Genomic DNA, 26,483 nt, shown 5'->3' with positions numbered 1-26,483 from the left:
AACCTCAAGGTGAAACCACTGTGTTTTTGGGCCTTAGGCAAACTCTTTCTAGTTATTATTATTTATATTACTTTTAAACCTAGGGCTAAAGAGCTCCCAAGGTTTTGTTGGCACCATTATTTACTTTTAGCATCTTTACTCTCTCTTTTCAATTACAATTAACATGAATGAGATGAATGTATTTGATTTAAAGTGCCGTTCGAGTTTCCATATAATTATGCATTTCTCTTATCTTCCCTGATTATTTCTATTATTCTGAATTTTAATTAAGCCTCTAAAAATCCAAGAGCAAATCTCCTTTATGATGTTGCCTGGAATAAATTATTAAAGCCATTAATGCAAATGTGTTTTTTCCTTGCAGGATGACTACATCAAAAACATGGAGGAGAATGTTGGTTCTGATGAAAGTAAGTCATAAAAACTGATTTTATCTGATTGGAAAGGATTGTCTTTGAAGAGCTGAGGATTGATGAGTGGTTTCATTTAAAGCCTATTGTCTATTTCAGCTTATGTGTATGGTAAAGTACAGCATTCAGAGACAATTTTCACAGCTCAATACTTCATATTGAAATAATGAAAAGCTAAGTGCTCTTTGCCTTTAGCCATCTCCTTTAGACAATGAAATGGTGCAGCACACGCTATCAAAGCACCAACTTCTTCTTTTAACTGCGACAGTTGTCTGAGGTCATCCAGCTCGTGGTGAGCGCTGGTGTGAGGTGTCAGAGATTGTGAAGGGTGAGAACACAGTTGCGATTCAGGAAAGGAGAGACCGAGCCTTCAGTCAGATCCATTAGTTTGAAAAGCCTGCTGTAATTGCTTTTGTTGCTGAGGGCTCAACTCAGTACTCCCACCAGGCTCCATTTTTCTCCGTGGGGTCTGTTCCTAGCTGAGAAAAGAACTTCAGCTGTGGAGGTGGAATAGACAATTTGAACATGAAGTTCAGTTGTGTAATGTTTCAGTTAAACGCTGTTTTGTTTTTTTTTCTCATAAAAGACTCCTTTCCTCCGGAAAGATGTTATAATCTTTGATATTTCATAAGATCATTGGGGAATTGCACATTAGGGAAAACAGTGGTTGGAGACTACGGCACGTACAAAATTATTGCAACCGTGTGAAATGAACTTGTGATCTCACTGCCTTTTAAATAGTTCCTTTAAAGGGGACCAAGTCTAAAACCTCTTGCTTTTTTCAAATTGACTTTGGTATGTCAAAATAGCAATAAAAAAGCAATAAGATGGAGTCTGTCTGCTATTAGTTCATGATTGGATGGGATCAAGTTAATAATTAATTACAAGCTCTTTGTTATATACGGAGATTAACTATGTAAATCGGGGGGGAAAAGCTGCACTGATTCATCCGAGTGTTTTGAAACTTTACTTACATTAATCTGATTTCTCTAAAAAATTTCAGGCAGAGAGATTATTTTTAAGCAATAAACAACATAAATGTGTAATATAGGCCATATTTCTAAGTCATATTTTTGAAGAATATTAAAGTGTTGCTCAGTAAACAGGTCATTTCTTGAAATTAATATGTCAAGGTTTATGATTCATTGATGTTTTGTCCAAATGTTATTCATTGTCAACCATAAGTCAACCATTGCTATGTCAGGTTGTATCTGCCTGACCTTTAAGTTTAAATCACAGCAGATTAGGTTCCTGTGCTTGTTTTAACAAAGCAGTCACTCTCATCTTAGCATACAGGAATCCCTTTAAGAAGGTCAGGGGAATAAAGTGCGGTATGAATCATTTCACAGGTCAGGGTATATGTGCACTAATCATACACGCGCTTGCTAATTAGCAGCTCCTAACAATGTGTTCTAGCTGCAAGGTGAGAGTGGGAGGTCGGTTGTAATGCCACACCCACGCTTCCTCTAAGGAAGAAGATGTGAGAAGAAGCAGCTGGAGATGTTATCCCAGTCATCTGTTCTTAGCCTACAACAAGGGGAATAACTAATGTAATCTCAAGAAAACGCCTCGCTTGCTGTAGTGCGGGCGACTTCTATTTGAATACCATTGATTTCATCCGCATCACAACTCCCTTTGGGACTAATTCTGCAGACTTAATTGATCAGAGCTCTCTTCATTGCAAATTCAACAAGACAGCAAAGAACTCCAAGAAGGTGTACCTGCAAGCCCTGGGTAGAACAAAGGACCTAACCGGAGACTTTAGACACCTCTGGTGCCTTTTTAAGTGAGCCAATTGAGACATCAACTCAGCTCCACAGACTGCTCTTTATTCAAGGGCAGTTTTGAAACAATAAGCTGCCCACTCGCTGACTCTGATTTAACAGAGGAGCCTCATATTCAACCTTTATTTATGCTGAACAATTAGACTACTTTTGTCCCTTTACTGAAGCATTTTACTAATTAGATTAAGAAAAAAAAGAGAAAAAAAGGTGGCTGTGATTACACGTCAACGTGTACAACCTCAGGAAATTGTTCAAGCATAATGTGTTGTCAAAGAAAACTGAGGTGAACTTGTGGTTTGCATTCTGTGATAATCGTGAGAAAATAAACGTAGCTGCGAATTGCTCTAACTTGGCAATTAAAACTCAGAACATGAAAGAGTCTTCTAAAATGAACTTAAATGGAAATCCACCAAAACGGGACAGTCTCTCTTATGATTTACTGTTTCATGCTTTAAATGTCCGGCAGCCCAGTAACACACTCTCTGCAGATTTTATTTTTCCCCCAGAACCGCTAAGGTACTTTATTAAATGTAAAAGTAATTGATGATGACAGCTTTTGATTGATGAGCCTGTCCAACTGCAAGGCGCCATACTCGGTGAAGAATTCAGATGCGAGCGCAGACAACAGCGGCGACGCTAATCGTGGATAAGAAAGCAGCTGGAATGGTTTTGATTGCGGTGTAATAATAATAATAATAATCTCTGATAGATTGCACGGGGGCTCAGTGCAGTTGCGTCGCTTTTGTTGACATGATTATAGGAGGATTTAAAACCCATAATGGCTCTATCACATCCTGGCCCTGAACTGAATTCTCGATGCAGCATATTCTAAACAAAACGAGTAGAGCTGGAAAAGCTACTTGATCTTCACTGCAAATTAAATCTAGTGTTTAAATTTCATTTTTCACATGTGGGAGTTGTATATGAGCGCCGTATGACAGATGTGTGTGATTTTTTTTTTAGCTGCTGCTTCGAGGCAGTTACACAGCTAGATATATGCAAATTGTGCACAAGGGGAAATGCATTTTGCTCAGGTCAGTGTCATTTTTAAAGACATGACAATAAATAACAGGAGAACTACAAAAGGTTTTCATAAGGACTTGACATATGAGCGGGTTGCACATCATTATCTGAAACAATACCATTATCTTCCGGGCTGTGCTTCTGTAAGGAAATGCAGCGAAGTAGTGTGTGACACAGTTTTAGGTCATGGAAATCGTTCACCAAGTTCATTTGTTTCCTGGCAACCTTGTTTAAGATGAATCCACCAGCTACTTTAAAACTGCTAGAGTCAGCAGTTATATAGTAACAATGATTTTGTGAAATGTGACACTGTCATTGTAAATTTCCGCCTATTCCATCAGTATGTGGGGCATTTTAGCATCTATCAGATCTTTATGTTGTTTTGTAGCCTGCAACTCTGTTTTGCTTTGCTGTTACTGATGTTGTTTACCAGATGCCACAGCAGCCAGCTGTTCTCGGGAAAAAGGCTCTTTGTAAACCCTCGTTACATTATTTTTCATCAAATGGGAGGCGGACAAATTTGGCAATTAGCTGGTAAACATAGTGGAGCTCTAGGTGGCCAGACCTAAAAATTCAGCTGTTTCTCTCACAAATTGGTTGAGACCAAAAGGGACCTAAAAGACAAGTAAATATTGCACGACTCTGGGTGTGCTAATGTTGTGCTGTGTATGCTGGATGTGCAATTAACCTTCATCCTACCAACATATTTAACATACATGAGCTAACAACTGGGTGCCTGAGCACCCCAAGAATAATTTATTGCAAGAAGCAATATAATAGCAAAATTATAATAATAGCAAAACTTATTTTATGTTCAAATCCCTCATCTGTCTTTCTGTGTGAAGTTTGCATGTTCTCCCCTTCTATGCATGGATTCTCTCAGAATACTCTGGCTTTCTCTCACAGTCCAGAGGGGTTAGGTTAAGTAGTGATTCTAAATTGTCTGTTGGTATGAATGTGACCATGAATGGTTGTCTTGCTCTCTATGTTGGCCCTGTGATTTGTCCAGGGTGTACCTCACCTCTCGCCTTATGACACCTAGGTTAGGCTCCAGTGACCCCAATATAAAACAATTGAAATAAGAGATGCACTCTCCCCAGTGTGTCATGGATCTGCTTTGGTACCGCCATTACATGGCTGAACCCAAACTAATTCAAACTCTCCTTTTGATGTGTAGGAGTAGTCGGCTGTACTCTGAATCTCTTCCAAATGACCTCATCCTATCTTCTAAGGCTTAGCACAGACTCCCTACAGAGGAAACTTTCTTTCAGTCACTGCCCACAGCTCATGACCATATCTGAGGGTAGACACGTAGATTAGCCATTAAATAAACATATTTGCATTTATGCACAGCTCTCTTTTCACTGTAACAGGTTGGTACAGCATCTGAATCTCTCAGACAGCGGTTCTAGCCGGGGAGGTGATGCGATGCTTGAGCTGCGAAACATGGAAGACAGGGTGGACGACCTCTGTCTCTTGGTGGGGGGGATGAAAGCCATGACAAACTTAAAAGGGGGAGAGACTGGTAGAGGAAGAGGTAGCGTGAAGACATGGTGAGGATGGTGTTTAGACCATTAACAGATGGAATACCAGTAACAAAATCAAGCTGGATGTGGGACCAGGGACGTCTCGGAATACGGAGGGGCTGAAGATGCCCTGCAGAAAGTTGGGTGGAGGCCTCGGTCCGGGCACAGACCTCACGAGCAGAAACAATCTCACGGACATCCGACCCACTGACTGCCACCAAAGGACACGTCGGAGGAGTTGGAGGGTCATATTTGGGTCAGGATGCCCCGAGAGCAGGGAGAAGCGTGCAAAGCCTCCTGATGACTTTGGGAGGGAACGACCAGCAGGAGTGGGAAAACTAACTGGAGAGCGCTTCCACCTTAGCGTTTTTGGAACCAGGACAATAGGCAAGATGAAAGTTGTAGGATTAAAAAAAAAGAGCCTAAAGAGCCTGTGTGGGATTGAGTTGCTTGGCTGTTTGAATGTGTATCAAATTCTGATGGTTGGTCCAAATTAGGAATGGTTCTTTTGCCCCAAGAAGCCAGTGCTGCCACTCCTCCAAGGCCCACTTGATGGCCAGCAGCTCCTGGTCCCTGACGCCATCTTGGTAGACCAGAGGAATCTTATAGAGAATGGACTCCGGAGCGGGCGTTCTGTGGGAAATTTTCTGCTCTTGGGAATGAGACAACAATACAGACAGCTGGGACTCCAGCCCAGGATTTGACAAGACAACAAGGAGATGTGGGGGCCATGTCGAAGAACTGCTGGAATTAACAACTGCTCCCCCAGAGAAGGGAGGAGACGGAGGAGCTGTAGATCTTTGGAGCTGGAAGGGTTTAAAATCTGAGTATATTGCACCCTTAACCCACAATCTATGGGGTATGCTTAGTAATTCTGTCCATAAATATTATGAACACAATCGAAAAAGAATCAAAACCCACTATGAACCAAACTTTTTACTGTTAATCTCAATCAAGCTCTTACTACGATTATACATGGATCAGAAATGACTAAAACCACATTACAGTCAGTTATATCACACAATTTGCAGGGCATGCTGCCATGTGACAGGAGGAGCAAACAGTTGCTATCCTCCTGTCTGTTTTTGGAATAAAGGTAACACTTTTTAAAGAAGATTTTCCAGCTGAGCAGTGAACAATCACAACAGCAGGTGGAGTTTTCCTCACTCCAAGGAGGGTCATTGCTGCTTGGTTTGGGGCTTGCAGTGTAGCAGAAACAGCTCTCCTTCCCATGTGTGGCATGACCAGGGTATGTCCCAGCTGGGGACAATTTATAAAAAACAACACACATTTTGAGATATGACAAAAGATAAACCTCTGTGGTCTACATGGAACCCAGTCGGTTAAGAAATCACACTAAATGGTAACATATTTATTTTTTTATAAGCTTGCTTCTGTTACCCCAAAGATTCCAAAAATACATTATTATATCTTTCATAAGCTTTTTTATAATTTTACAACTATCTAACTTGAAAATTCCTTCCTCTCTTTGCTAACATAAATCCTGTCACTTTTTCACAAACATGAGACTCTTATTAAGTCTCCTTCTGTTATATGGTTTGCAGGTGTAGTTTAGTAAAAAGAAAGTAGATCCTACACAAAACTGGTCATAACATGGCTGGTGACTTTTTTATTGTTCTTTTTTCTGGTTGTTGATGTGTTTTAGTTTTTTTTTTTTTTGTTTTTATTATCCTGATCATGATTTCTCAAAATAAAACAAAAAAAAAAAAAAACAGGCATAGGTGCCAAATGTATGTGCCACTTATTTAGATTGTAAAAGAAAGGGAACATATCTCCAGAACTGAATAACTTAAAACAAAACAATCTAAATGGCAAAAATTGCACTGCAGGTCGAATGAAAGATATTTAGATATTCTGTGTGCACCTGTTCAACTGCTGGTTAGCGTAAATATCGAATCATCCAGTAACATGGCAGCAAATCAATGCATTCAGAGGAGAACTGCAAGACTGCTTTGAGCTGACATGTTTGAGCAGACTCAAATAGCCAATTGTTACAACTGAGGGATGCTGAAGGGGCTACTATTTGCGCCACACAATTTGTGTGTGTTTTCTAGTGGTTTTTGTTGTTTTTTTGGTATCTCCTACCAAACATTTAGCTGGTGCAATGCATAGTTCACTGCAAAGCCCATAGCTGTGGTTTCAGGTGCTTTCAGGTCATAGTGAATACTCAGATGCTGAGTGGGAACAGTTTATGGTATATTACACCAGTAAAACAAACCAAATTCTGCTTCCTGCCTCCATGAAAGTTTCCTGATAGTAACCACTCAGCAAATACACAGTGACAGATGATGTAAGACAAACCAGACAAAGCCTGGGGAAAACTTGAATGATGACTTGTGCTAAGGAGAGCTGATGTGACACATTGAGTCATACTGAAGATATTAGATAGCTTCGCTTTTTTTTTCTTTATTGTCAAGAAATAGTCAAAATGATATATGGGGTGACAGATTGGGGTGAATTTTGTTGAGCTTTTATGTCCTAAATCAAAAGAGAGGCTGGAGACAAATGTACTATCAGCAGTAGAGTCTGTCTATTATTCAGCTGCTGGGGTTAAATAAAATGACAGAGCAGACTACCTGTTGGACCAGATGAAGCGAATAAAAGTCAAGTGGTCACAAAAAGTGTTATATGGAATGACGGAAAGTTTATGAGCTTTCGCTGCTGACAGAGTCTTGCTATCTGTCTTCGGGCTTCTCTGCTGAATATAAATGCTATGTCATGAATTTCCACTCAGCAGAAGAACAGTTTGGACAAATTGGTTTGTAATTCAGTTAAGACAAACAGCAAAAATAATACCAGCCCTATCCCACTTGTATTCATTTTCTTTTCTTTTTGGCTATTTACAAGTTGTTGCCCTTTGAAATGATAATGCATCTGGAATCCTGCTCTACTTTGAGGTTAGTTTTTGTTTTATCGACTTCTGTTGCTCGAGGGAGTTTTACAGAACGGCAGAGTGTGTAATCTGGAGTCATGTGAAGATGAACCAGGGGGATTTTTCTCCTCGTGTTTTAGATTCTACTGCACCTGCAAGTAAATTTGTTTTTATGCAAAGTAATATATAACAAAACATTCATTCAGTTAGGAAAATCTCAAAATTAAACTTGTAAAAATATGCCCCAAACTCCTAAGCATATTAATGACTACAAATGTTTATTCTGCAAGTGTCTCCATATCATTTCAGTCGCACATGTATGTAACAGCCAGTGCTTTTTTTCTGTTGTTTTTTTTTCTAAACTGTGTGTGGTACAATATGACACCAACACAACATGATCATGCCCAGCTGGGATGGAGTGACTAATGCCTTTCAGCTCATTTGGGCCACTGAAAAAACATCTCAGAAAAAAACATCAAATTACTGTTTTAGAAATTCTTAGAGCCACACCAAAAAGTAATCAAATGTCTTCATCTAATTTGTTGTCAACTAGAATTAAACACAGAAAAAATATGTTTTTTATTTAAAAAGGGGGAGCATGACCCAGGTCTTTAATCTAGACATTGTGTTTTATATATATCTGGCTTATATCTTGCATTGTTTAAACAAATTCATCCCACCAAACACAAGCCAATATAAATGCCTCACATGTAGCAATACTGCAATCTTCCCAGGAGCAAGGAAAAAATCCCTCCCAGGGCTGGACTGTGCAGATTCCTCAGTCAGACCTAAGTTAGTCTGTTAAATATTAAAGTTCATGACTGTAGAGAAAGACAGTCATGAAAATGTATGGTTTGTTTCAAAGGTTGCCAGGAGAGCTTACGTGTGAAAAGTTGTATCTGAACAAATCATATGTCCATAAAACGTCTGGAACAATGTTCTTTGGACACATGAGACCAACACGTTTGGCCATAATGCACAGTTGTTACGCAAAAACAAGCAAATCAACACCTCATACCAAATATCAAGCATGGTGGTGGAGGCGTGATGATTTGGGCTTCTTTTGCAGCCACAGAACCTGGACACCTTGGACATTATGCTCTTTACATACTACTGAAATGGGTTATATCTTGCAGGTTTTACACATCCCATTCATCCCACTAAATATAAAAGCTTCAGATATAGCTTTTACTCTCACATCTTGTGACTGGATTGGCATTTTAATGGCGTTTGGAGTCACTGAGTTGATCATGAACTCCTCTGTGAGGCTGTCTGTCCAACAGCTAAAGTTCGGTGCAAATTAGGCAGCAGGAAACGATCCTACGCACAGCAGCAAATTTAACAGAATGACTCAAAAAGAAAACAGTAAAGGAGTTGCAATCCAGATCTCAACCTGATTGAAACACAGCGGCAGAACGTTAAGAGAGCTGAGCCTAAATGATCCCTGCAAACCTCATTGAATTGACACAATATAGTAAAGAAGAGTGGGCCTAAAACTCCCCAACAATGATATGAGAGACTGATAAATACAGAACATCACTACTTCAAATTATTGCTGCTAAAGGTGGTTGTACGTAGAATCATGAGATGTACCTGGTTTTCAAAGGACCCTATGCAGTGTGAAAAACTCTTTTATATGACTGTATCTCCTGAAAAATAACAACAACAAAATAATAATAATAATAATAAGCCAATAGGACCAAACACATTTTCTCTGTAACAGAGCGTACATTGTCGAACAAAGGCCTGTGGAGGACAAGCTAGCACAAAAGTGCTGCCAGACTCTATTTTTTATTAACTACTGTCAGCAGCTTGGTCTCCTGCATGGTCTTATAGTACAAAAACACCACAGGCAGACAGTATTTCTAGATTCTCTGTGAGTTGTCTTGTCATCCACTGATTCTATAAAAGTACAATGTTCCCTCATACTTCCCTAGCATCTAAGTATTACCTAGTCGTGGGATTTGCAGGAATCTGGCTGGCAGCCACCTTGTATGTTGACCGTGTTGACTACAAAGCAGCTGCTCGAAGCTGACTCAGGATTTCACAACTTAAATTTCTCCTAGCGACTGCCGACTGCCGCTTGCCACTCACTCTTAAATTTATCTGTGCCTTTGAGTTTTCCCAGCTCGCTCCGGCAAGGCGTTAAATGGACTGGGACGGTGTGACATCCACTTTCGGATGGCATTGACCATTGGCTGAGAAAGGTGGAGGACACAGTTCTATTTCCATCTCAGTCTATTAGAGGGAAGGAGACTGGCATCGAACAATTCAACTCCCTGAAGATAGAAGGAGACATTAAGGGAGACAGCGTGCGGAGGGGAAAGAGGATAGAAAGAATGGGAACGTGGAAGACAAAGATGGAGTGTGTATTTCTGTGTGAGAGAGAAAAGGCAAGCGGGGGAGAGACAGTGATAGGTTGACATGGGGGAAGTGAGATGTGACAAGCTGAGAGAAAGAGATGCTCAATCAGTGCTGTCAGGTTTTCTCGCAATCACAGACAGCCTGCAGTTGGAGACTGCAGGCTGTACTATTGATGATAGGCTGCCTAATGACAGCTAGGCGCCCAGTAGTGCTGACTAAATAATCAATGGACTCATTTGTTCACACTGGTGGAATATTTTTAAATACACATTTCATGATTTTTATTGTATACGCCTGTGTCAGAGAGAGGTTTGTGAGAATGGATCATTTGAAATGGCGCAAGAACACAGAACTTGATTAAAGCAGCTTTGTCTTTTTGTGGGGTTGCAGTGTTTGGTATAAATCTACTGAAGGCATGCTCCTTGTCAAAAGTAACAAAAACAGCCGGTAGCTCTCCATTTGTCTGCTGTAGGTGACCGAAATAGAGAATGAAACTGCAACACCTTAGGTGTGAACGACACCATTGGATTTTCACTCTTCGTGTTTTTGTGTTTGCAGCCCTGGACACCACCAAGGATCCATGCCAGAATGTGAAGTGCAGTCGCCATAAGATGTGCATTGCTCAGGGCTACCAGAGGGCCATGTGTGTCAATCGCAAAAAACTGGAGCACAGGTAGGAGGAGCTGCAGAGCTTCGATGCTTGTTTTTTTTTTTTTTCAAACGTGTCGTAGATTTCCAAGTGGACAGGATGATGTCAGCAGTTAAAAGCACTAGAATTATCAGGTGAAGAGTTAATGAACAAAAAGTAGCTTTTATATAATGTTTGAAAAATTCATGGTTAAATAGGCCATCTACCAATCTTTTACTGTCTTACTCTGCATTGTTGCTGCTGATCTTCCAATGTTCTCAGATTAAATTCTGTAGGTTTCGGTGTACATAGGTCATTTGTAAATCACTATCACCTTAATTTTATTGTCTTGAAAAAGGGCTATGTAAATAAAGCTTTAATTATTGGCTAATTGATTGGCTAACAAATTTAAGAGGCTCTGTGAAGTGCCATGAGTGGAGCTTAAACTCTCCTGCTGAGCAAGCTCTAGTTAGAAATGGCTCAGGACTTCGGGAGGAAGATTCACACAAGAGAAAGTGACAGAATGTCCAGGAAGTGTATAAAGTTGAGTGAGAATATGTATTAATACTTGTAACGTCAACACTTTCTTGGTGGAAATGACTAAAACCTGGGCAGCTGGTGAGTGGGAGAAGAGATGAATAAGAGCAGGTTAAGAAAACAAGTTTTCAGCTGAGACTCACGTGTTGCTGGTATTTGAAAGAATTCTCAAGCCCACTGAAGGTACTTTTAAAAGTTGTTTTCATTGCCCACTGCAACACTGACATGTAGAAAACAATCTATGAGTTACAACTTTTAAATGGAAATAAACATCCTCTGTGTTGTTTAGCAAAAGTGTTTTTATTTTTATGTCTCAAACAGCTTTAATGACATTTATATTTTGCACTGCTTTAGAACAGGAAAGTCAAAACTGGCCTGGTAAGACTCCGGCCAATTGGATGACTTTGGAAAAGGAAGGCGGGCATACGTTTTGGAATTTTAACTGTGTTTTTATAGGTTTTTACAGCTTTTCTTACTGATAAAGACCTTCCCCGTGGCCAATTTCACTACAGTATAGAATGAATAGATAAACAAATGACGGAAAAGTTCGTTTTTCACTATCGATTATAGAAATTTATGGGATTGCTTTTTCTTGTACACTGCCTACAATGGAATATTTGGCTTATTTAGGCAATAAGCTATGAGAACTTTTAAAGTAATTTCACACATTTATTTCTTACAATTGAAGTTGTGCTGATAGATTATTTCAGTTACTACAGCAGCATTTCTTTATCATGAAGAAAAACTGAGACATTATGTTGAAATTGCATATTGAGATATCTCAAGGATTAAATGTGTAGTTTAAATATCTTTTACAAAAACAGAAAGGGGAGTTTCACTGGCCCAGATAAACGTGAGCACTATGTAGTCCTCAATGTGCTTTATGAAAGTCGCCATGGAGATAATACCAGAATATGAAGCAAAAGGAGAAAGATGGTTTGCGCTGAAGCTCTGAAATTAGAGATATTAGTAGATATGTTAAAGAAAAAATGGCAAGAGCTGATCTTTTAAATGGACCCGTGTTGTCCTTTTCTAAATCAGTACGAGATACTTTTGTCACATATTTCAGAGCACTATATGCTGCATATAATAATAGTCGTGACTTATCTTACATGCACATCTGACTGACAGAGCACGTAGCTGCAGTTGGTTAAACATTAGCCACTTGTATTTGTAATATTGCGTTATGGAGCTGAAAGACGAGATCTTTTAATCATTTTTTGTACCAGATACTTTGATCAAAAGCAGTCCTAGGGACAATTTTGTAATTTTGCCAATATAGTGATGTGTCAGTAGGGTTTATATTCTGATTTCAAATGTTGCCCTCTGCACAAAGACCCTTTAGTTGTCTGTGAGAAACAGCGAGAAGCATTTATCTGTTCTCTCACCCATTCATTCCACTTTCTCTGAAAAACAAATGAGCAGAGTTGGAGGCTGAAAAGAATTAATGGAGTGAATTATTACTACCTGCAAAGTCTATCTGCAGCGACAGGCATTTATCTTTTTCAATAAAGTGCTTCATTTACAGAGTCACTCCAGAGACGAGAGAGACTGTGTCGAATAATGGGTAATAAGCAGGAACGCAACCGCACTAAACCGTCCTAGCATCATTAAGTAGCAGCCGCAGAAGTCGTACAGCAGGCCCTGTGCTTGTGCCCGCCAAACATGAAGTCAATCAATGTGTGAGGGCAAAGCAACCGAGGGGGATTTCATGAACGGTGCATCCAAATATTAACAGGCACATTATGACTTTCTAGCAGTTATAATCAAAAGCGCCTTGTGGTGTTTTGTAGCTTGCAGGATGTATTAAATGAGACAGAGTTGTAATGAAAACAGCTTGTTACAGAAGATTTGTAGCTATGTGTTTGACCTGTACAAGCCGGCAAATATTATAGGGCCAATTCATCCAAATTAGAAAACATATTCACTCACTCTTTCAGATTTATAACATGTAGCTATACAGAAAATTTTCTGTTTCTTTTAACAAGGATCTCAGAAGTTTGCCCCTGAGCTTTCTGGAATGGAATTTGTTTTGTGTTGCTCACAACTTTGAGAAATCCCACCTAATGCATTCAGCAGCAGTTGCTGCTACATTACATTTCACACACTGTGAAGACTCTGTTGTCCAAGGAAGTTTAAATGCATTCAAACTTAATAGAAATAAGACCTGAGGAAGAGGAATCTGCGGTTGCTGGCAATCCTTTTCCAATTTTCATCAAGCACCTAAATCAGATAAAAATGTAGTTGCTTGAAATGTTTTGTTCAAAAAGTAAATACCTCCAGTGAAATACTATGAAGAAGCCATACTTTGAGTTTAAAGCTACTTAACTTTTAGTTTAGCTGTAATTATATGATAGATAAAGTATCATACAGTAGAGGCTGACTAACTTATTGGCCACTACTGCCTCTTTGCTGATCTTTTTTATATGCATTTGTAGCAGCCGATAAATCAGAAGAAGAAACACCCTTCAACCTTGTTATGAGTTTGCCCACCAGGGGGCACTCTTGTTATAAAGCCACAAATACAACAACCAGCTGGTCCCAGCAGTCCAGTAGAGGATAAATGAGTAAATAAATAACCAGACTTAAAACATTTTAAAAAAAAATCTGTTTATATTTTGTGTGTCTGAAAGAAAAGTATTGGCTACTATATACAAATATTGGATTTTAAACAGACATCTGGAATTCACCTCAAAACTGCTAGTCTTCGGTGATAGTTTATGATTGACTAAAAAGTGAATAGCTGTGAAAGTAATGGCATCAGCTTCAGCTGTAAGATTTTCTAAGAGCAACATGGCAGTCAAACAATCCAGAATTGGAACCGAGAGAATTGCCCCAGATCACTACTTCCAGAGTGAGGGAAAAGACTTTTTAATGCCTTACTTTTGGACAAACATGAAGATGTTTCTTTTATCTGATGTGCTTGCTGATTCTGTGTATGTGCATTTTTATGTCCTGACCAATGAAATTAAAGTAGATTTAGATAATGCTTTATAATATCTGCCCCAAAAAGTGCTCAGATTTGTTTCAAGATGGTGAGATTTCTAGAAAGACTTTAATTTGATCCTCAGAATGTTAGCGTGCCATGCTAACATTTAGCTCCAACTACTCGGTTAGTGAGCTGTGGCTACTCCCAACTTGTGTTCTTAGAGTCAGAAATGGACGGATACCTCTGATATATTATTTTTTTGCGTTGGATTTCAGAGGCAAACAGTCAGGGCAGATGGAGGTGCACGAAGGCAGCTGCAAGCCTTGTCCTGTGGCAGCCTCCTCACCTGTGTGTGGCTCTGATGGACATAACTACGCTTCAGAGGTAAAAGCACCCACTCAACATAACTGCTTTATTTGTTTTTGCTTTATTACCAAAAACACGTGACATCATTTTAAATAATGAGATGAGGCCAGTCAAGCGCTGTTTCCTGCTACACTGACATATACGTGGGTGAAGCAGGGCAGCACAATTCATCACTGTTAGCAGGAGGATGAGTGCAAAGGCACAATGTGGCCAAGTGATTAATGACTGACGTCGCTTTGAGCGCATCACTGTATACTGGCCAGTGCCAGGAAACTTTATTGATTTATGTATAGTTTTTAATTTTGACCTTGCATGAGAAGACAGCAAAAAAATGACAACTCAATTTTGCTGTGTTTCTCTAAGTGCAGTGTCTCATCTGAATGACCAATCTCTTTTCCTGCGGTCACCCCCATAAATATTTTAACTGCATCCTCCTCTCTCGCTCTGTCTGTCTGTTTCTCTCCTTACAGTGCAAGCTGGAGCAGCAGGCTTGCCTCACAGGCAAAGACCTGAGCGTCATGTGCTCCGGATTTTGCCCTTGCTCCACAGCCTCCGTTTCCATAACGAATGCCGACACAAAGCACGGCAAGTGTCTTTTCTTCACCTCCTTCGTGTTTGTGCATTTCAATTTTGGGAGCCAGCATCATCGCTGTCAATCTTCGTGAGTCAATAATTCAAAAAAGGAAAGTTATGATGCACTGTTGGCCACACACGCATTCTTCTTTATGGATAGGCCTCGCAGAACAGCTCAGCCCGATGCTTGCTCAATATTTGGCATCAATACTCACCAATTTCAGAGATTACTGTTAGCTGAAATCCCCCCCCCCCAACCCTGTGGTTAAACTGGTCTTTCAATCATGTACTAATTAATTATTTAGAGTGTACACTATCTATGATTGCAGCCAAACAGTATTGATTGTCTAGATTCTTGAGCATGTGAAAATGCCGATTGATCCAACGAATGAAATGTTACTCCTGCTTTTCGTCTGTAGTCTTGAGTGAGTGCTTAGCTACTGAGAGTGGATTTCTGTTGGATAGCAGCAATTTGCGGCCACAGAGTTAATTGCGAAATAATGTTTTCTTTGATTAGCACATCACGCACTTAAATAAATCACAGTGTGAAAACCCAGCTGTACAGCTCAACAACCACTCTACTGTGAGGAAAATCTGTCCCTTTAGTTCTGTTCACTGTAGGGGCATTATAAAGCAGTACTGAGTCTGTGCTTGCCTTTAGGGAAAGTGACTCAGGTTGCTGTTAAGTGTCTGCCAGGATTTTGAATGTAGGAATTTCCTTTTTCCTCCTTCAGAGAGCTGCACTGGGCAGGACCTGGCAGACCTGGGTGACCGTCTGAGAGACTGGTTCCAACTCCTTCATGGAAATGCGAAGCAGAACAACTCTGGCAAGCCTGGAGCTGGCACCGCTTCAGGTTAGAAACGCACGAAACAGCTTTATTCTCTTCATCCTCCAAACTTACGACTCAATTGTGCAGACAGAAAGAAATCAAAGTAAAATGCTTTAATAACCAACAGCACTGGACAAGAGCCTGGTGGCCAGCTGCAAGGACTCCATCGGCTGGATGTTCTCGAAGCTGGACACCAACAACGATCTGTATCTTGACCACGCTGAGCTGGCGGCTATTAACCTGGACAAGTATGAGGTCTGCATCCGACCCTTCTTCAACTCCTGTGACAGCTACAAGGATGGGAAGGTCTCTACAGCAGAGTGGTGCCTCTGCTTCTGGAGAGAAAGTGAGCGGATTGATTTTCTCTGAAGAAGCACAGAGAGCGGAGTCTATTTTGAGTCAAAGCTCTAAACGGGTGAAATAAAAGCTAGGTTAATCAAAGGAAACACTGGGTATGCACTGAAGTGATGAAACGGGCTGCTCATGAATGCTATGAAGTGTGATACACAAAATCTGTTAAAAAACAGCATGATATTCTAAGTCAAGGATTAAGGATTAACACATTGAAATGTGGCCACATATTGGAAGGTGGTAAAATAAATGTATCATCAATCTGTGACATTGGGCGAGAGGTGGCATACACCGTGAACAGGTTTCTAGTTCATCACTGTGCCAACAGAGGAAAAGAGTCATTCACACTCACATCCACACTCATGGCCAACATTATTCTGGGAAATACTCTACAGAGTGTTCTGCTAAAAACAGACACACTTAGCATGTTGTAGTGGGGGAAAGCAAAGAGCTTTTCTTAATCCAGAGTTTGAATATTTTTGCACTTGAAAAACAATAACATTTAACATGGTGTTCTTTAACTTCATCTACATACTTTAAAGCACAAGGTCCTCTTCACTTTAGACTTTGTCAGTTTATAAGATGTGTTTGAATCTGTTTATTCATCACTAAACTGTAGACGGATCTAAGAAAACAAAACTCCCCATCATGATTGGCATATCTCCTGCTGTCCAATTTGGGACTGTTTTTGTCATGTGGTGTTTCTGTCTTTGACCAATTGAAGGTAATTCTTCATGCCTCCCTAAAGCTTGCCCACAAATGAGTTTTGTCTCTCTACCTTGTTAAAGAAAATGTATTCCTCACTTGGTTTAACCTCAAAAGCCTTCTTTAGCTGTCAGTATCTCTCACTGCTGGTCACTACCATAAAATACAGACTGTATCTAAAAGATAGACATCTGTATTTTCTTTAATTGGCCAGCAGGGGGTGAGTCGTGTTGTTGTAAAAAGATCTGATTTTATTCTCTACAGGGTTCATGGGAATGAACCCTCAATTAATCATTTCAAGCCTTACTGAATACATCATTATGTTTATTTCCCATATGGAAAAGAAATAGTAAAAACTTATATGATTTACTCATGAAAGTGGCCACTTTCTCATTACTTTCATATATTGTTTTAGTAAGTATCCAAAACATACAAGTTTCATTTATGTAATTTTTCAAGGGATCTTATATCTGTTTTCACTCTTATATGCTTTTCATACAAGTTTCACACAAGACAGATACAAACTTTATAAGATTTATATATATCTTTTCCATATGGGTTTGTAAAGTACAATCTTCTTTATACTACAGTAGTAATTAATAACACATAGATATTATTTATAGAGCTGGACAAGGTTTTTTTTAACTATTTCTGTTTAGTCACAAACAGTCTGTACTGGTTTTGAGCCATTGCGCTCTGATCAGTAAGGTTTAATGAACATGTAATCACAGTAGACTCAATTAACGTGGAAAAACGGAGACATTTTTGTTAAAATTCCACTTATTAATATAAGTAAATATGCATTAATTTTCTTGCCTGGCCAGCTTGAGGTCAAACTGGGTTAAAAGAGTTTGACATTAATGAGGTGGTGTGCTCAGAAAATTTTTCGGAGCTTGAGGATCTTCATAGATGCTATCTCACACATAACCTTACCTTCAGCTACCCACACGTGCCCCATCTGACCTTTACTAAGCAACAGGATTTTTCTGGGACTACACTCATTTGCAGGCTGATTGACCCATCGATCAAGTGTTTAACCTGCAATATATTACTCTTTAAGCTGTTTTTTAAAAGCACAGCACATTTATATATTTTCTCCTTGCAGTGTGACTTGATAATAGAGTAAAGAAGATCTAATAATGCACCTAGTTTTGTGCAAACACAAGAGCAGCTCTGTGAAGAAGTACAGAGAAAGGTTTATCGGATTGGGGGTCAATACAAAGTGTCTTCTTCTTTGTTTCCATTTCTGTCTGTTCTTGAGGTTCAGCTTGCTTTCTTGTCACTCTTGGGCTACATCCATATGTTCTTTCAGGCAAGTTCTTGACAATCGATCATCCTCAAGGGAATGAAATATAAGACTTCTTACGCAAATCGATATGGACAAAAAGTGTAATTATGAAGAGCATTGATTCAGATAAAGTTTAGGCAGAATACTTTTAGGTATTGTCTGTCATCACTTTTCTCATTTGATTCTCACAGAGCCGCCATGCCTTGCTGAGCTGGAGCGGATCCAAGTGCAGGAGGCAGCCAAAAAGAAGCCGGGTAAATACATTTTTCATTACAATACTGTGCTGTTAAATATATATTTGAAGGTTTTTAACCACTACGCTTGCATAGGAACATATGTTGAGCAGGATCTTGTTGCTCTTTTAACTCAGATCCTTTCAAAGACATACAGCTCAGCCATCAAGCTGGTGTGTGCCCTCAGATTGGCTTTGAGTCTCTTGGTGAACTTATGTAACAAAGCACTGGAAGCAGCAGGCAAGAAGCTGTAGAAGGTTCATTAAAGAGATCACAAGCACACGGCTAGGATTAGGCCCTAATCAGGCTGGGGGGGGGGATTAGGGGGCAGCACTTGGCTTTGGGAGAGAGCAAGGCTGACACAGAGCAAGGCCGTCTGGCCCAGCAAGAAACACCACGACACAGGCTCTACATACTGCGTGCTCAACATACTGTACAACACAGCGGCTTTTCTTTCTTCAGCTCCAGACCTAGAGATTGGTTCTCCAATCCCTGAAGCCCACTCGTCTTACTTATTGTGATTGGTTTTTTTTTTCACAGAATTGGGGTGGGGAGGGTTGGAGCTTGTTAGAGAGCTTTGCTTTGGGTTTGACAAGTGTCCTGAGGGATGCTGAAACAGTGGAGCTCTGTCACAGAGGCTGTCACTATATTTTTATATGCCACTCTGGCAATAGAAGGAAACACACCACATCACCAAATCGTATCCACCAAACATATGTGTGTTTGTGTAAAACAAACAGGGAAAGTTTTCACTGTCTCCATGGCATTCTCTGCCAAAAAGCTGCCTCTCTATCCTAACTGATGGTCTTATCACAGGTTCACTAAAGCGTGCTGGCATTCTCGTTTGCTGCACTCATTTCCAGCATCAGTATCAGGCAGCTGTGTGTGTGCTCAGGGTATCAATATTCAAGAAATGGCTGCGTGTTTGTATGTGTGGGTCTTTGCAGGGATGTACATTCCCAGCTGCGATGAGGACGGCTACTACAGGAAAGTGCAGTGCGACCAGAGCCGAGGGGAGTGCTGGTGCGCGGACCAGCACGGTGGAGAGATGATGGGCACCAGAATCCATGGCAACCCCAACTGTGGTAAGAGGATGGCAAACAAATACTTTCAATCTCCATCTCTTGAAGTCGTGTTTTGTTTAAATCCTTAAAGTTAGGTACTTATCGCAAGTAAGATGATTTTAGGCAGTTTCTAATGAAAATCAGCTTTATTCAAATAGATTTCTCAAGCCATTTTTATTTTATCTCTTTTTATTATTGGTAAACTTGAAATTTCACTTTTCATATTTAAGATTAGACAGGTTGTAATTTTCTCCTTACATTTCTATAGTTTTCCATTTGTTTTTACACGCTCTGAGCTCTCACTTGCAAACTTGAGAAGTTTTTACATTTTCTGCAGTGCAGGAATTAATTGCTTCGCTCATTCAATCCCTTTGTGGATTTTAGAGTCAGAAGAGCTGTACCAAATTATTAGTTTTGTGTCAGAGGAAGAAAAATAGTATCCAAGATACAGTCAGTACTGCTTGTTTTGTTTGATCAAAAGTCAAAATCCAAACAAAATCAGCTACCGACAAGAAAACAGGCAATTCAGCACTAATGGAAAACAGCTCTTCCTGCAGAAAAATACAGGTCAATTGGCTGGACCAGAACACTGTCCAGAGTATTAGAACAAATCTCTTGGATAGGTTTGATAAGAAAAATAAAGAAAATGCAGATTTATGTGTACTGAACCAAAGATACAACAGTTTCTGCTTGACGCATGAAAAAGTTTGGACAGGTGAATTGTTTATCACTACACTATCTTATAAGGGTCATGTATCACTGGTATTCAATCTATTAACAACAAATATGGTAGGAGCATATTTGAATCCTGGCAGGCGGGGGTGTTCATCAGTTCTTTTTATTGAGTGAAAATATGATATATATGCATTGTATGGAGAGTCTTATTTACCATCTTAATCATGCCGTAGTAAAAGAGTGGAGTGATTTCTGCTGCAACTGAGGACTAGAAGCAACATTTTCTCTCATTCTATTTGGCAGACCAAGCAGTGACTAAAATATGGCATTTGGGCCAGATCATCAGGACTGAGCTCTATGATGGTGATTCTGTGTAGCTCCAGTGTTGTACGCAGAAGCAAATGTGCTTTCAAACTTGTTTTGCATGTCTACAGATGATTTTTTTTATCTTTCCCCTACTCCAGATTATACTGATTATTTGTTATGCTTTTAAAGTAAAACACAATAAGCCAATAAGATAGACAGGTGCACTCCAAACATTTATGACTGGTTATTTATGTGGCAATTAATAGATTCTAAAACTATAGCTAAAATGGTTTTAACTAAGCCTACAGTAAGGCCTTGAATATAATTTCCATATACATGAGTCCACTAGGTTCTGCTTTGGTCTGAGTGATGTTTCATCATCAGATGGAGAGCTTTAGTGTCCTTGATGTGTCTGCATGCTTGCCAATTTTCTGTGATCATGCAGACTTACCCAGAGAGACTTTACATTACAATGCACCAATTGTGAATATGCCCCAGGCGGCAGACTTCAGAGACATATAACAGGAATGACTACTCGGCCATCAAGTCTCCAGCTGTCTGTGTTCGTGTATGCAAGAGAGTAAAAATCAAAGCTTTAGTGACATAAAATATTGTTCTTATTTCAGGAAATAAGTCCTGTTTGTGTTGTCGTGTCTGTGCGGTTCTTGTTTTTTTAATTTCTTTCTGAAATTAAGTTGATCTGATCCACTTTTTACAGATGAAGTGATGGGATATTCTGGAGATTTTGGAAGTGGAGTGGGATGGGAAGATGAGGAGGAGAAGGAGGCGGAGGACAACGGGGAGGAGGCAGAAGAGGAGGAAGAGGAGGAAGGTGAGGCAGATGATGGAGGATACATCTGGTAGAACTGTGTGACCCCTATATGGAGAGCATGGCTGCTGGCCTGAAAATCTACAGAGACGGCTCTCTCCTAAAAGCTAAAATTTATGGGGTTCGTGCTCGGGAGGTACGGGATTGTCCTGGTGGGATGTGTAGTGCTTGGCAGGTCCAGTGATGAAACGATGACCAGTTTGTTTTTTTTGTCTTAGATATGTGTAATTGCTTCATTCTATTCTCTGTTTTTTGAGCAACAGAGCTTTTTTGGTTTGTTTTGCTGTCCTGAAAACCAGGACCCACTGACTACTGCACCATTGGTAGCTGAAGTCCATCAGAATTCCTATCTTGTTCAAGCGCCATCTATGCATATAGAGATTACCAGTAATTTTGTATTGTGTAAACTGTTGCTTGAGTATTAGAGTTGTTGTCCCACTGGAATGACTAGAGATCATTAAACAAACAGTTTGACATTTTGGGAAATAAGCTTATTTATGGGTTTTTTTGCAGAGGTTAGATGAGAAGCTCATTATCACAGGAATAAAGACCAGGGGAAGACAGTTGCTTTGATCTTTCTGTATAGAAAAAGAAACAGCCAAACATTTAACATTCATCCTAATAGCCTAGCAGGGAGCTGGACTCAATCCCAGCCATCTAAAGGGGTCTCCAGTACATCACAAGACCAAAAAAGTTAACATTTATATCAAGTTTGTTTGAACCTTATTTTAAAAAGCGCTAGGGGAAGAAACAGTCTGACACATCATTTTCTTTTTCCCACTTTGTCTACAAATGAAAATGTGATAATTACTTACCTTAAAAAATGCTAATGCCTGGGTCAGGATACCTTTAAAAGTAGCTACACTAGCTGATCCTGTCTGACATGAAACAATCTGACAAATGGACCAGTAGTGATCACATTAAGAGAATTATAGATCTGCTTCTCCCAGTAGCTCTACATCTGTTTTGGTTCCTTCTCACCACTCTCATGACACCATTTCCTGTCTCCGAGACACCTGAAAAGCAGGCACTACCTCCTGATCAGCACCAAACAGCAGATATACACATTTACTGTAGCAGCTGGTGATAACAGTGGAGCATTTAGCAGCTAAAGGACCAGATATTTCCCTTAGGAGTTGGTAGATCAAAATCACACAGTTACTAAAGCAGAGTAAATACTGGATTTACATTTGCCAGAAGATAGTCATGAATGTGATAAACGCTAATATTCTATCATTGGTTATGTAAATAAGTTCACTATGTCAGCTGTGCCCACAGCTTGTTTCCTCTGCCTCGGATGGCTAAACAATTTCACAGTAATTCTGATCTCCAACTTGCCTATTTAATGCTTTTTAAGTTTGCTTTCCAAAATGTCAAACTTTTCCTTCGAAGCAGCTCAGCACAATGTAGTTATGTATTTCCAAACTGATTATGTATATAAATCAAGTGAATCAACTGTGACAGAAGCTTAGAGGATTTCAGGTCACTATGGTTTCAAACTATTTTTGTGAAGGTCAAAGCAGTTTTTAAATTGTACATGTTTTACTATTTAAGTGGATGCACAGAACTATATACAGTACCTTTATTCCCAGATGGATTATTGAAAACCTTAAGAATGTACTTTAATGACCCAAACGTCACCCACAGTAGAAACCACTAGTCGCTGTCCTCTGCTGACTCTGAAATCATGTCAAAGAATGTGACACAGATATTTGTTTTCTTTGCAACTTGAAATACTGTATTTTGTGTTTCTAAAAGGAAGTGTGCATTACTTGAAGTTCTGTGTGTATACTTGAATTTACACTGTATTTTTTTTTTTCTATGAAAATATTGTTGCCATGTCTTCATTCTTGCTATCGATAGGCCACACATTTGTTTGTTTTTAGTATTGCATGTTAGTAAATAAGAATTTAATTCTTGGCTGAGCACTTTACTAATAAAGGCAATGGAGCCAAGTCGTATGTTGACTTTTATTCTTACACAGTATATCACAGATTAAAATGACCACTTAGAGACGGATGTGTTAGGAATCGTAGTGACGGTGGCACCGAGTCACACGCTGTCTTTCACTATATTTGATTGTGAGTATTTTTAGATGATCCTGCAAGACATGCAAAGAAAACTGTGCTCAGGTGCCTGTGGGGAAATTACTGTATAAGATAAAGCTAAATTAACTGTCCTCATTATACTGGGAGAAAATAACCTGAAACTTAGCCTGCCACACACAGCCATTTCTGCTTATACTAAATCATGAGCTGGTTGTGTAAACATGAATAGAACTATGTTCTTATCAACTTTCCCCAAAATAGTGCATGAAACACAGAAGGCTGTCACAGCTAAGGCATGCTAAAGCTGTCAGTACATTTAATCATGTTTAACAAGGCATTGACAAAAACCAATGTCATCATGCAGCCTGGGAATATTTACAGACATATTTGGGTCCCACCTCATGCTAGAAGAACAAATTACAGCAGCTGGCTGCTAAATGAATGATAAATGTTTAAGACGGCACTGTTTGAGGTCAAACGGATTACGCAATTGGGAATGAATGGATCTGAACTTCGTTACTTAGCAATCCTGCTCAGTTAAAATCCTTGGATCAAACCACTTTGTTGTGAATAGGGTCTGACGAATCTAAATGCAAGCGTCAAACGTGCAGCGATTTCAAAGCCAGGACTAAAAAATTCAAAGTAATTTCTCAGAAAAGTGACAACCAGTGAATGGCCAAAAGAATTGAGTTAATGTGGTCACTTCTCTTGGAGAGTATTAGAAGTCTGGCAGCGCTCTGAAATAGCTGCAGTCTGCTGATATTACGGGGTGCATCACCATAATTAAGCCTGGAGATAAAAGCATTAAAGCCTTGCTACACGTCGATGAGTGAAAGGAAAATTTCCGTGATGTGCTTCGGCTGAAAAAAAAAAACCATGACTGCATCTGCTTGAGTTGCTTGGGGTATTTAATGACAGGTCTGAATCAAAAATTACTCCAAGATTACCAGCTTGGGGCTTCATTTTGGCTGATAACTTAGACACACACACAAAATGAATATTTAGGAACCATCTGTAGCAGCAGTCCCGAGTCTTGCGATTCTATCCCCATTCTTATTTTATTAGTGAAATAATGTTTTTTTAATCATTACAGTTTGGAAAGGAGGTTTATTACTTCTTGTAATAACTATATTAATAATTCTGTTTTGTAATTGTATTCCATCTGGAAAGATCAGGTTTCCCAGTGGCATTAAATTAAAAGTTAAATCCTGGCTCCAAAAATCCATATTTATAGCAATTCCACCTGAAAAAGGAATACTAGCATGTGAAAACCAGTGGAAAAAGAATCAATCAAAGAGACAGGGCCAGTTTGGTCTATAAAAAGCAGGTTTTATTACATGTCAACTGCTTATTAAGTAGATCAAACTTTCACATCGTTCTGTGTGGGTGATGTTATTTAACATGAACCTATATTCACTGATAACTGCTGAAAATATCAAATCCAGTACTATACAGTTACAAATAAGTCCTTCATAGTGTTTTTTTCAAGGGCAGTAACTGTACAAGCATTTACATCAGTATTATACATCATTTACATGTGTTCGGTAAGTGGTACACAACGCTGTTGAAAGGAAAAGCAGTTTGTTAACACGCATGCTACATTTTAGTAAACAAACGAGACTCCCTGTATGAAGTCTGTTTTTATACACATCTTTTAATCTGGGTTGTAAATATTCCTTCACATATTAATAAACCACATATCTAAACTGTAAACAAGGGCTGCTGAAAATATGGTGCAAAGATCACATGCCTCTCTTCCTGTTTTTGTACTTCATGTTTCTCGTAATGAGGATATAAATGTATACAGTGCGTTGTAAAAAATTAATTAATAAAAATCAATAAAATATTTTCATGCATCGACTAAGAAAAAAAAACAAAAAAATGAATCAAAAGCAAACTTAAATTTCAAGTATGCTGAATAAGATCAGATTAATTTGTGTAGTTAAGCATGTAAACGTTTGCATGTGCACTCTTGTATCTTTTCAGACAGTCATAAAGTACCTGCAACACTTGAACCTGGGTAGTTATTGAATTTAATTTACAGTGGGGCAAAAAAGTATTTAGTCAGCCACCGATTGTGCAAGTTCCCCCACTTAAAATGATGACAGAGGTCAGTAATTTGCACCAGAGGTACACTTCAACTGTGAGAGACAGAATGTGAAAAAAAAATCCATGAATCCACATGGTAGGATTTGTAAAGAATTTATTCGTAAATTAGGGTGGAAAATAAGTATTTGGTCACCTCAAACAAGGAAAATCTCTGGCTCTCACAGACCTGTAACGTCTTCTGTAAGAAGCTTTTCTGTCCCCCACTCGTTACCTGTATGAATGGCACCTGTTTGAACTCATCATCTGTATAAAAGACACCTGTCCACAGCCTCAAACAGTCAGACTCCAAACTCCGCCATGGCCAAGACCAAACAGCTTTCGAAGGACACCAGGAAAAGTATTGTAGACCTGCATCAGACTGGGAAGAGTGAATCTACAATAGGCAAGCAGCTTGGTGTGAAAAAATCAACTGTGGGAGCAATCATCAGAAAATGGAAGACATACAAGACCACTGATAATCTCCCTCGATCTGGGGCTCCACACAAGATCTCATCCCGTGGGGTCAAAATGATCATGAGAACGGTGAGCAAAGATCCCAGAACCACACGGGGGGACCTGGTGAATGACCTGCAGAGAGCTGGGACCAAAGTAACAAAGGTCACCATCAGTAACACACTACAACGGCAGGGAATCAAATCCCGCAGTGCCAGACGTGTTCCGCTGCTGAAGCCAGTGCATGTCCAGGCCCGTCTGAAGTTTGCCAGAGAGCACATGGATGATACAGCAGAGGATTGGGAGAATGTCATGTGGTCAGATGAAACCAAAGTAGAACTTTTTGGTATAAACTCAACTCGTCGTGTTTGGAGGAAGAAGAATACTGAGTTGCATCCCAAGAACACCATACCTACTGTGAAGCATGGGGGTGGAAACATCATGCTATGGGGCTGTTTTTCTGCCAAGGGGACAGGACGACTGATCCGTGTTAAGGACAGAATGAATGGGGCCATGTATCGTGAGATTTTGAGCCAAAACCTCCTTCCATCAGTGAGAACTTTGAAGATGAAACGAGGCTGGG

General features: G+C 39.6%; 2 protein-coding genes across 3 annotated transcripts in view; one reads left to right on the top strand and one right to left on the bottom strand.

Moving 5' to 3' along the window:
- sar1aa (secretion associated, Ras related GTPase 1Aa) overlaps nucleotides 1–26,483 on the bottom strand; it is a 44,061-nt gene that overhangs the window by 7,941 nt on the left and 9,637 nt on the right. Inside the window, exon 7 of one of the 2 annotated variants that reach the window (XM_086303883.1) lies at nucleotides 23,258–23,412. The exons of the other annotated variant lie outside the window; for it this stretch is intronic. Within the exon in view, the coding sequence (XP_086160009.1) occupies nucleotides 23,335–23,412 (78 nt within the window). The 3' untranslated portion in view covers nucleotides 23,258–23,334. Of the gene's footprint in view, nucleotides 1–23,257; nucleotides 23,413–26,483 lie in introns of those variants that run through there. 2 annotated transcript variants of the gene reach the window in all.
- On the top strand, nucleotides 316–23,266 carry LOC147323493 (testican-2). The gene is made up of 9 exons (XM_086303881.1): nucleotides 316–407; nucleotides 10,556–10,670; nucleotides 14,367–14,475; nucleotides 14,928–15,042; nucleotides 15,765–15,884; nucleotides 15,988–16,206; nucleotides 18,396–18,458; nucleotides 19,385–19,522; nucleotides 21,201–23,266. The coding sequence occupies exons 1-9, from the start codon at nucleotides 380–382 to the stop codon at nucleotides 21,344–21,346; spliced, it is 1,053 nt and encodes a 350-aa protein (XP_086160007.1). The 5' UTR covers nucleotides 316–379; the 3' UTR covers nucleotides 21,347–23,266.

The sequence above is a fragment of the Aulonocara sp. 'chitande type north' Nkhata Bay genome, linkage group LG8 (assembly GCF_057382095.1).
Source record: "Aulonocara sp. 'chitande type north' Nkhata Bay isolate Kocher_YH1m ecotype deep benthic linkage group LG8, A_spYH_male_GT1.1, whole genome shotgun sequence".
NCBI lineage: Eukaryota > Metazoa > Chordata > Actinopteri > Cichliformes > Cichlidae > Aulonocara > Aulonocara sp. 'chitande type north' Nkhata Bay.
This window is presented reverse-complemented; position numbering and strand designations above follow the sequence as displayed.

Coding starts and splice junctions, on each gene's coding strand:
- LOC147323493 (XM_086303881.1), top strand. CDS start 380: ATGGAGGAGAATGTTGGTTCTGATGAAA. Junction 14,476..14,927: donor GACATAACTACGCTTCAGAG/GTAAAAGCACCC, acceptor CTCTCCTTACAG/TGCAAGCTGGAGCAGCAGGC. Junction 16,207..18,395: donor CCTCTGCTTCTGGAGAGAAA/GTGAGCGGATTG, acceptor TGATTCTCACAG/AGCCGCCATGCCTTGCTGAG.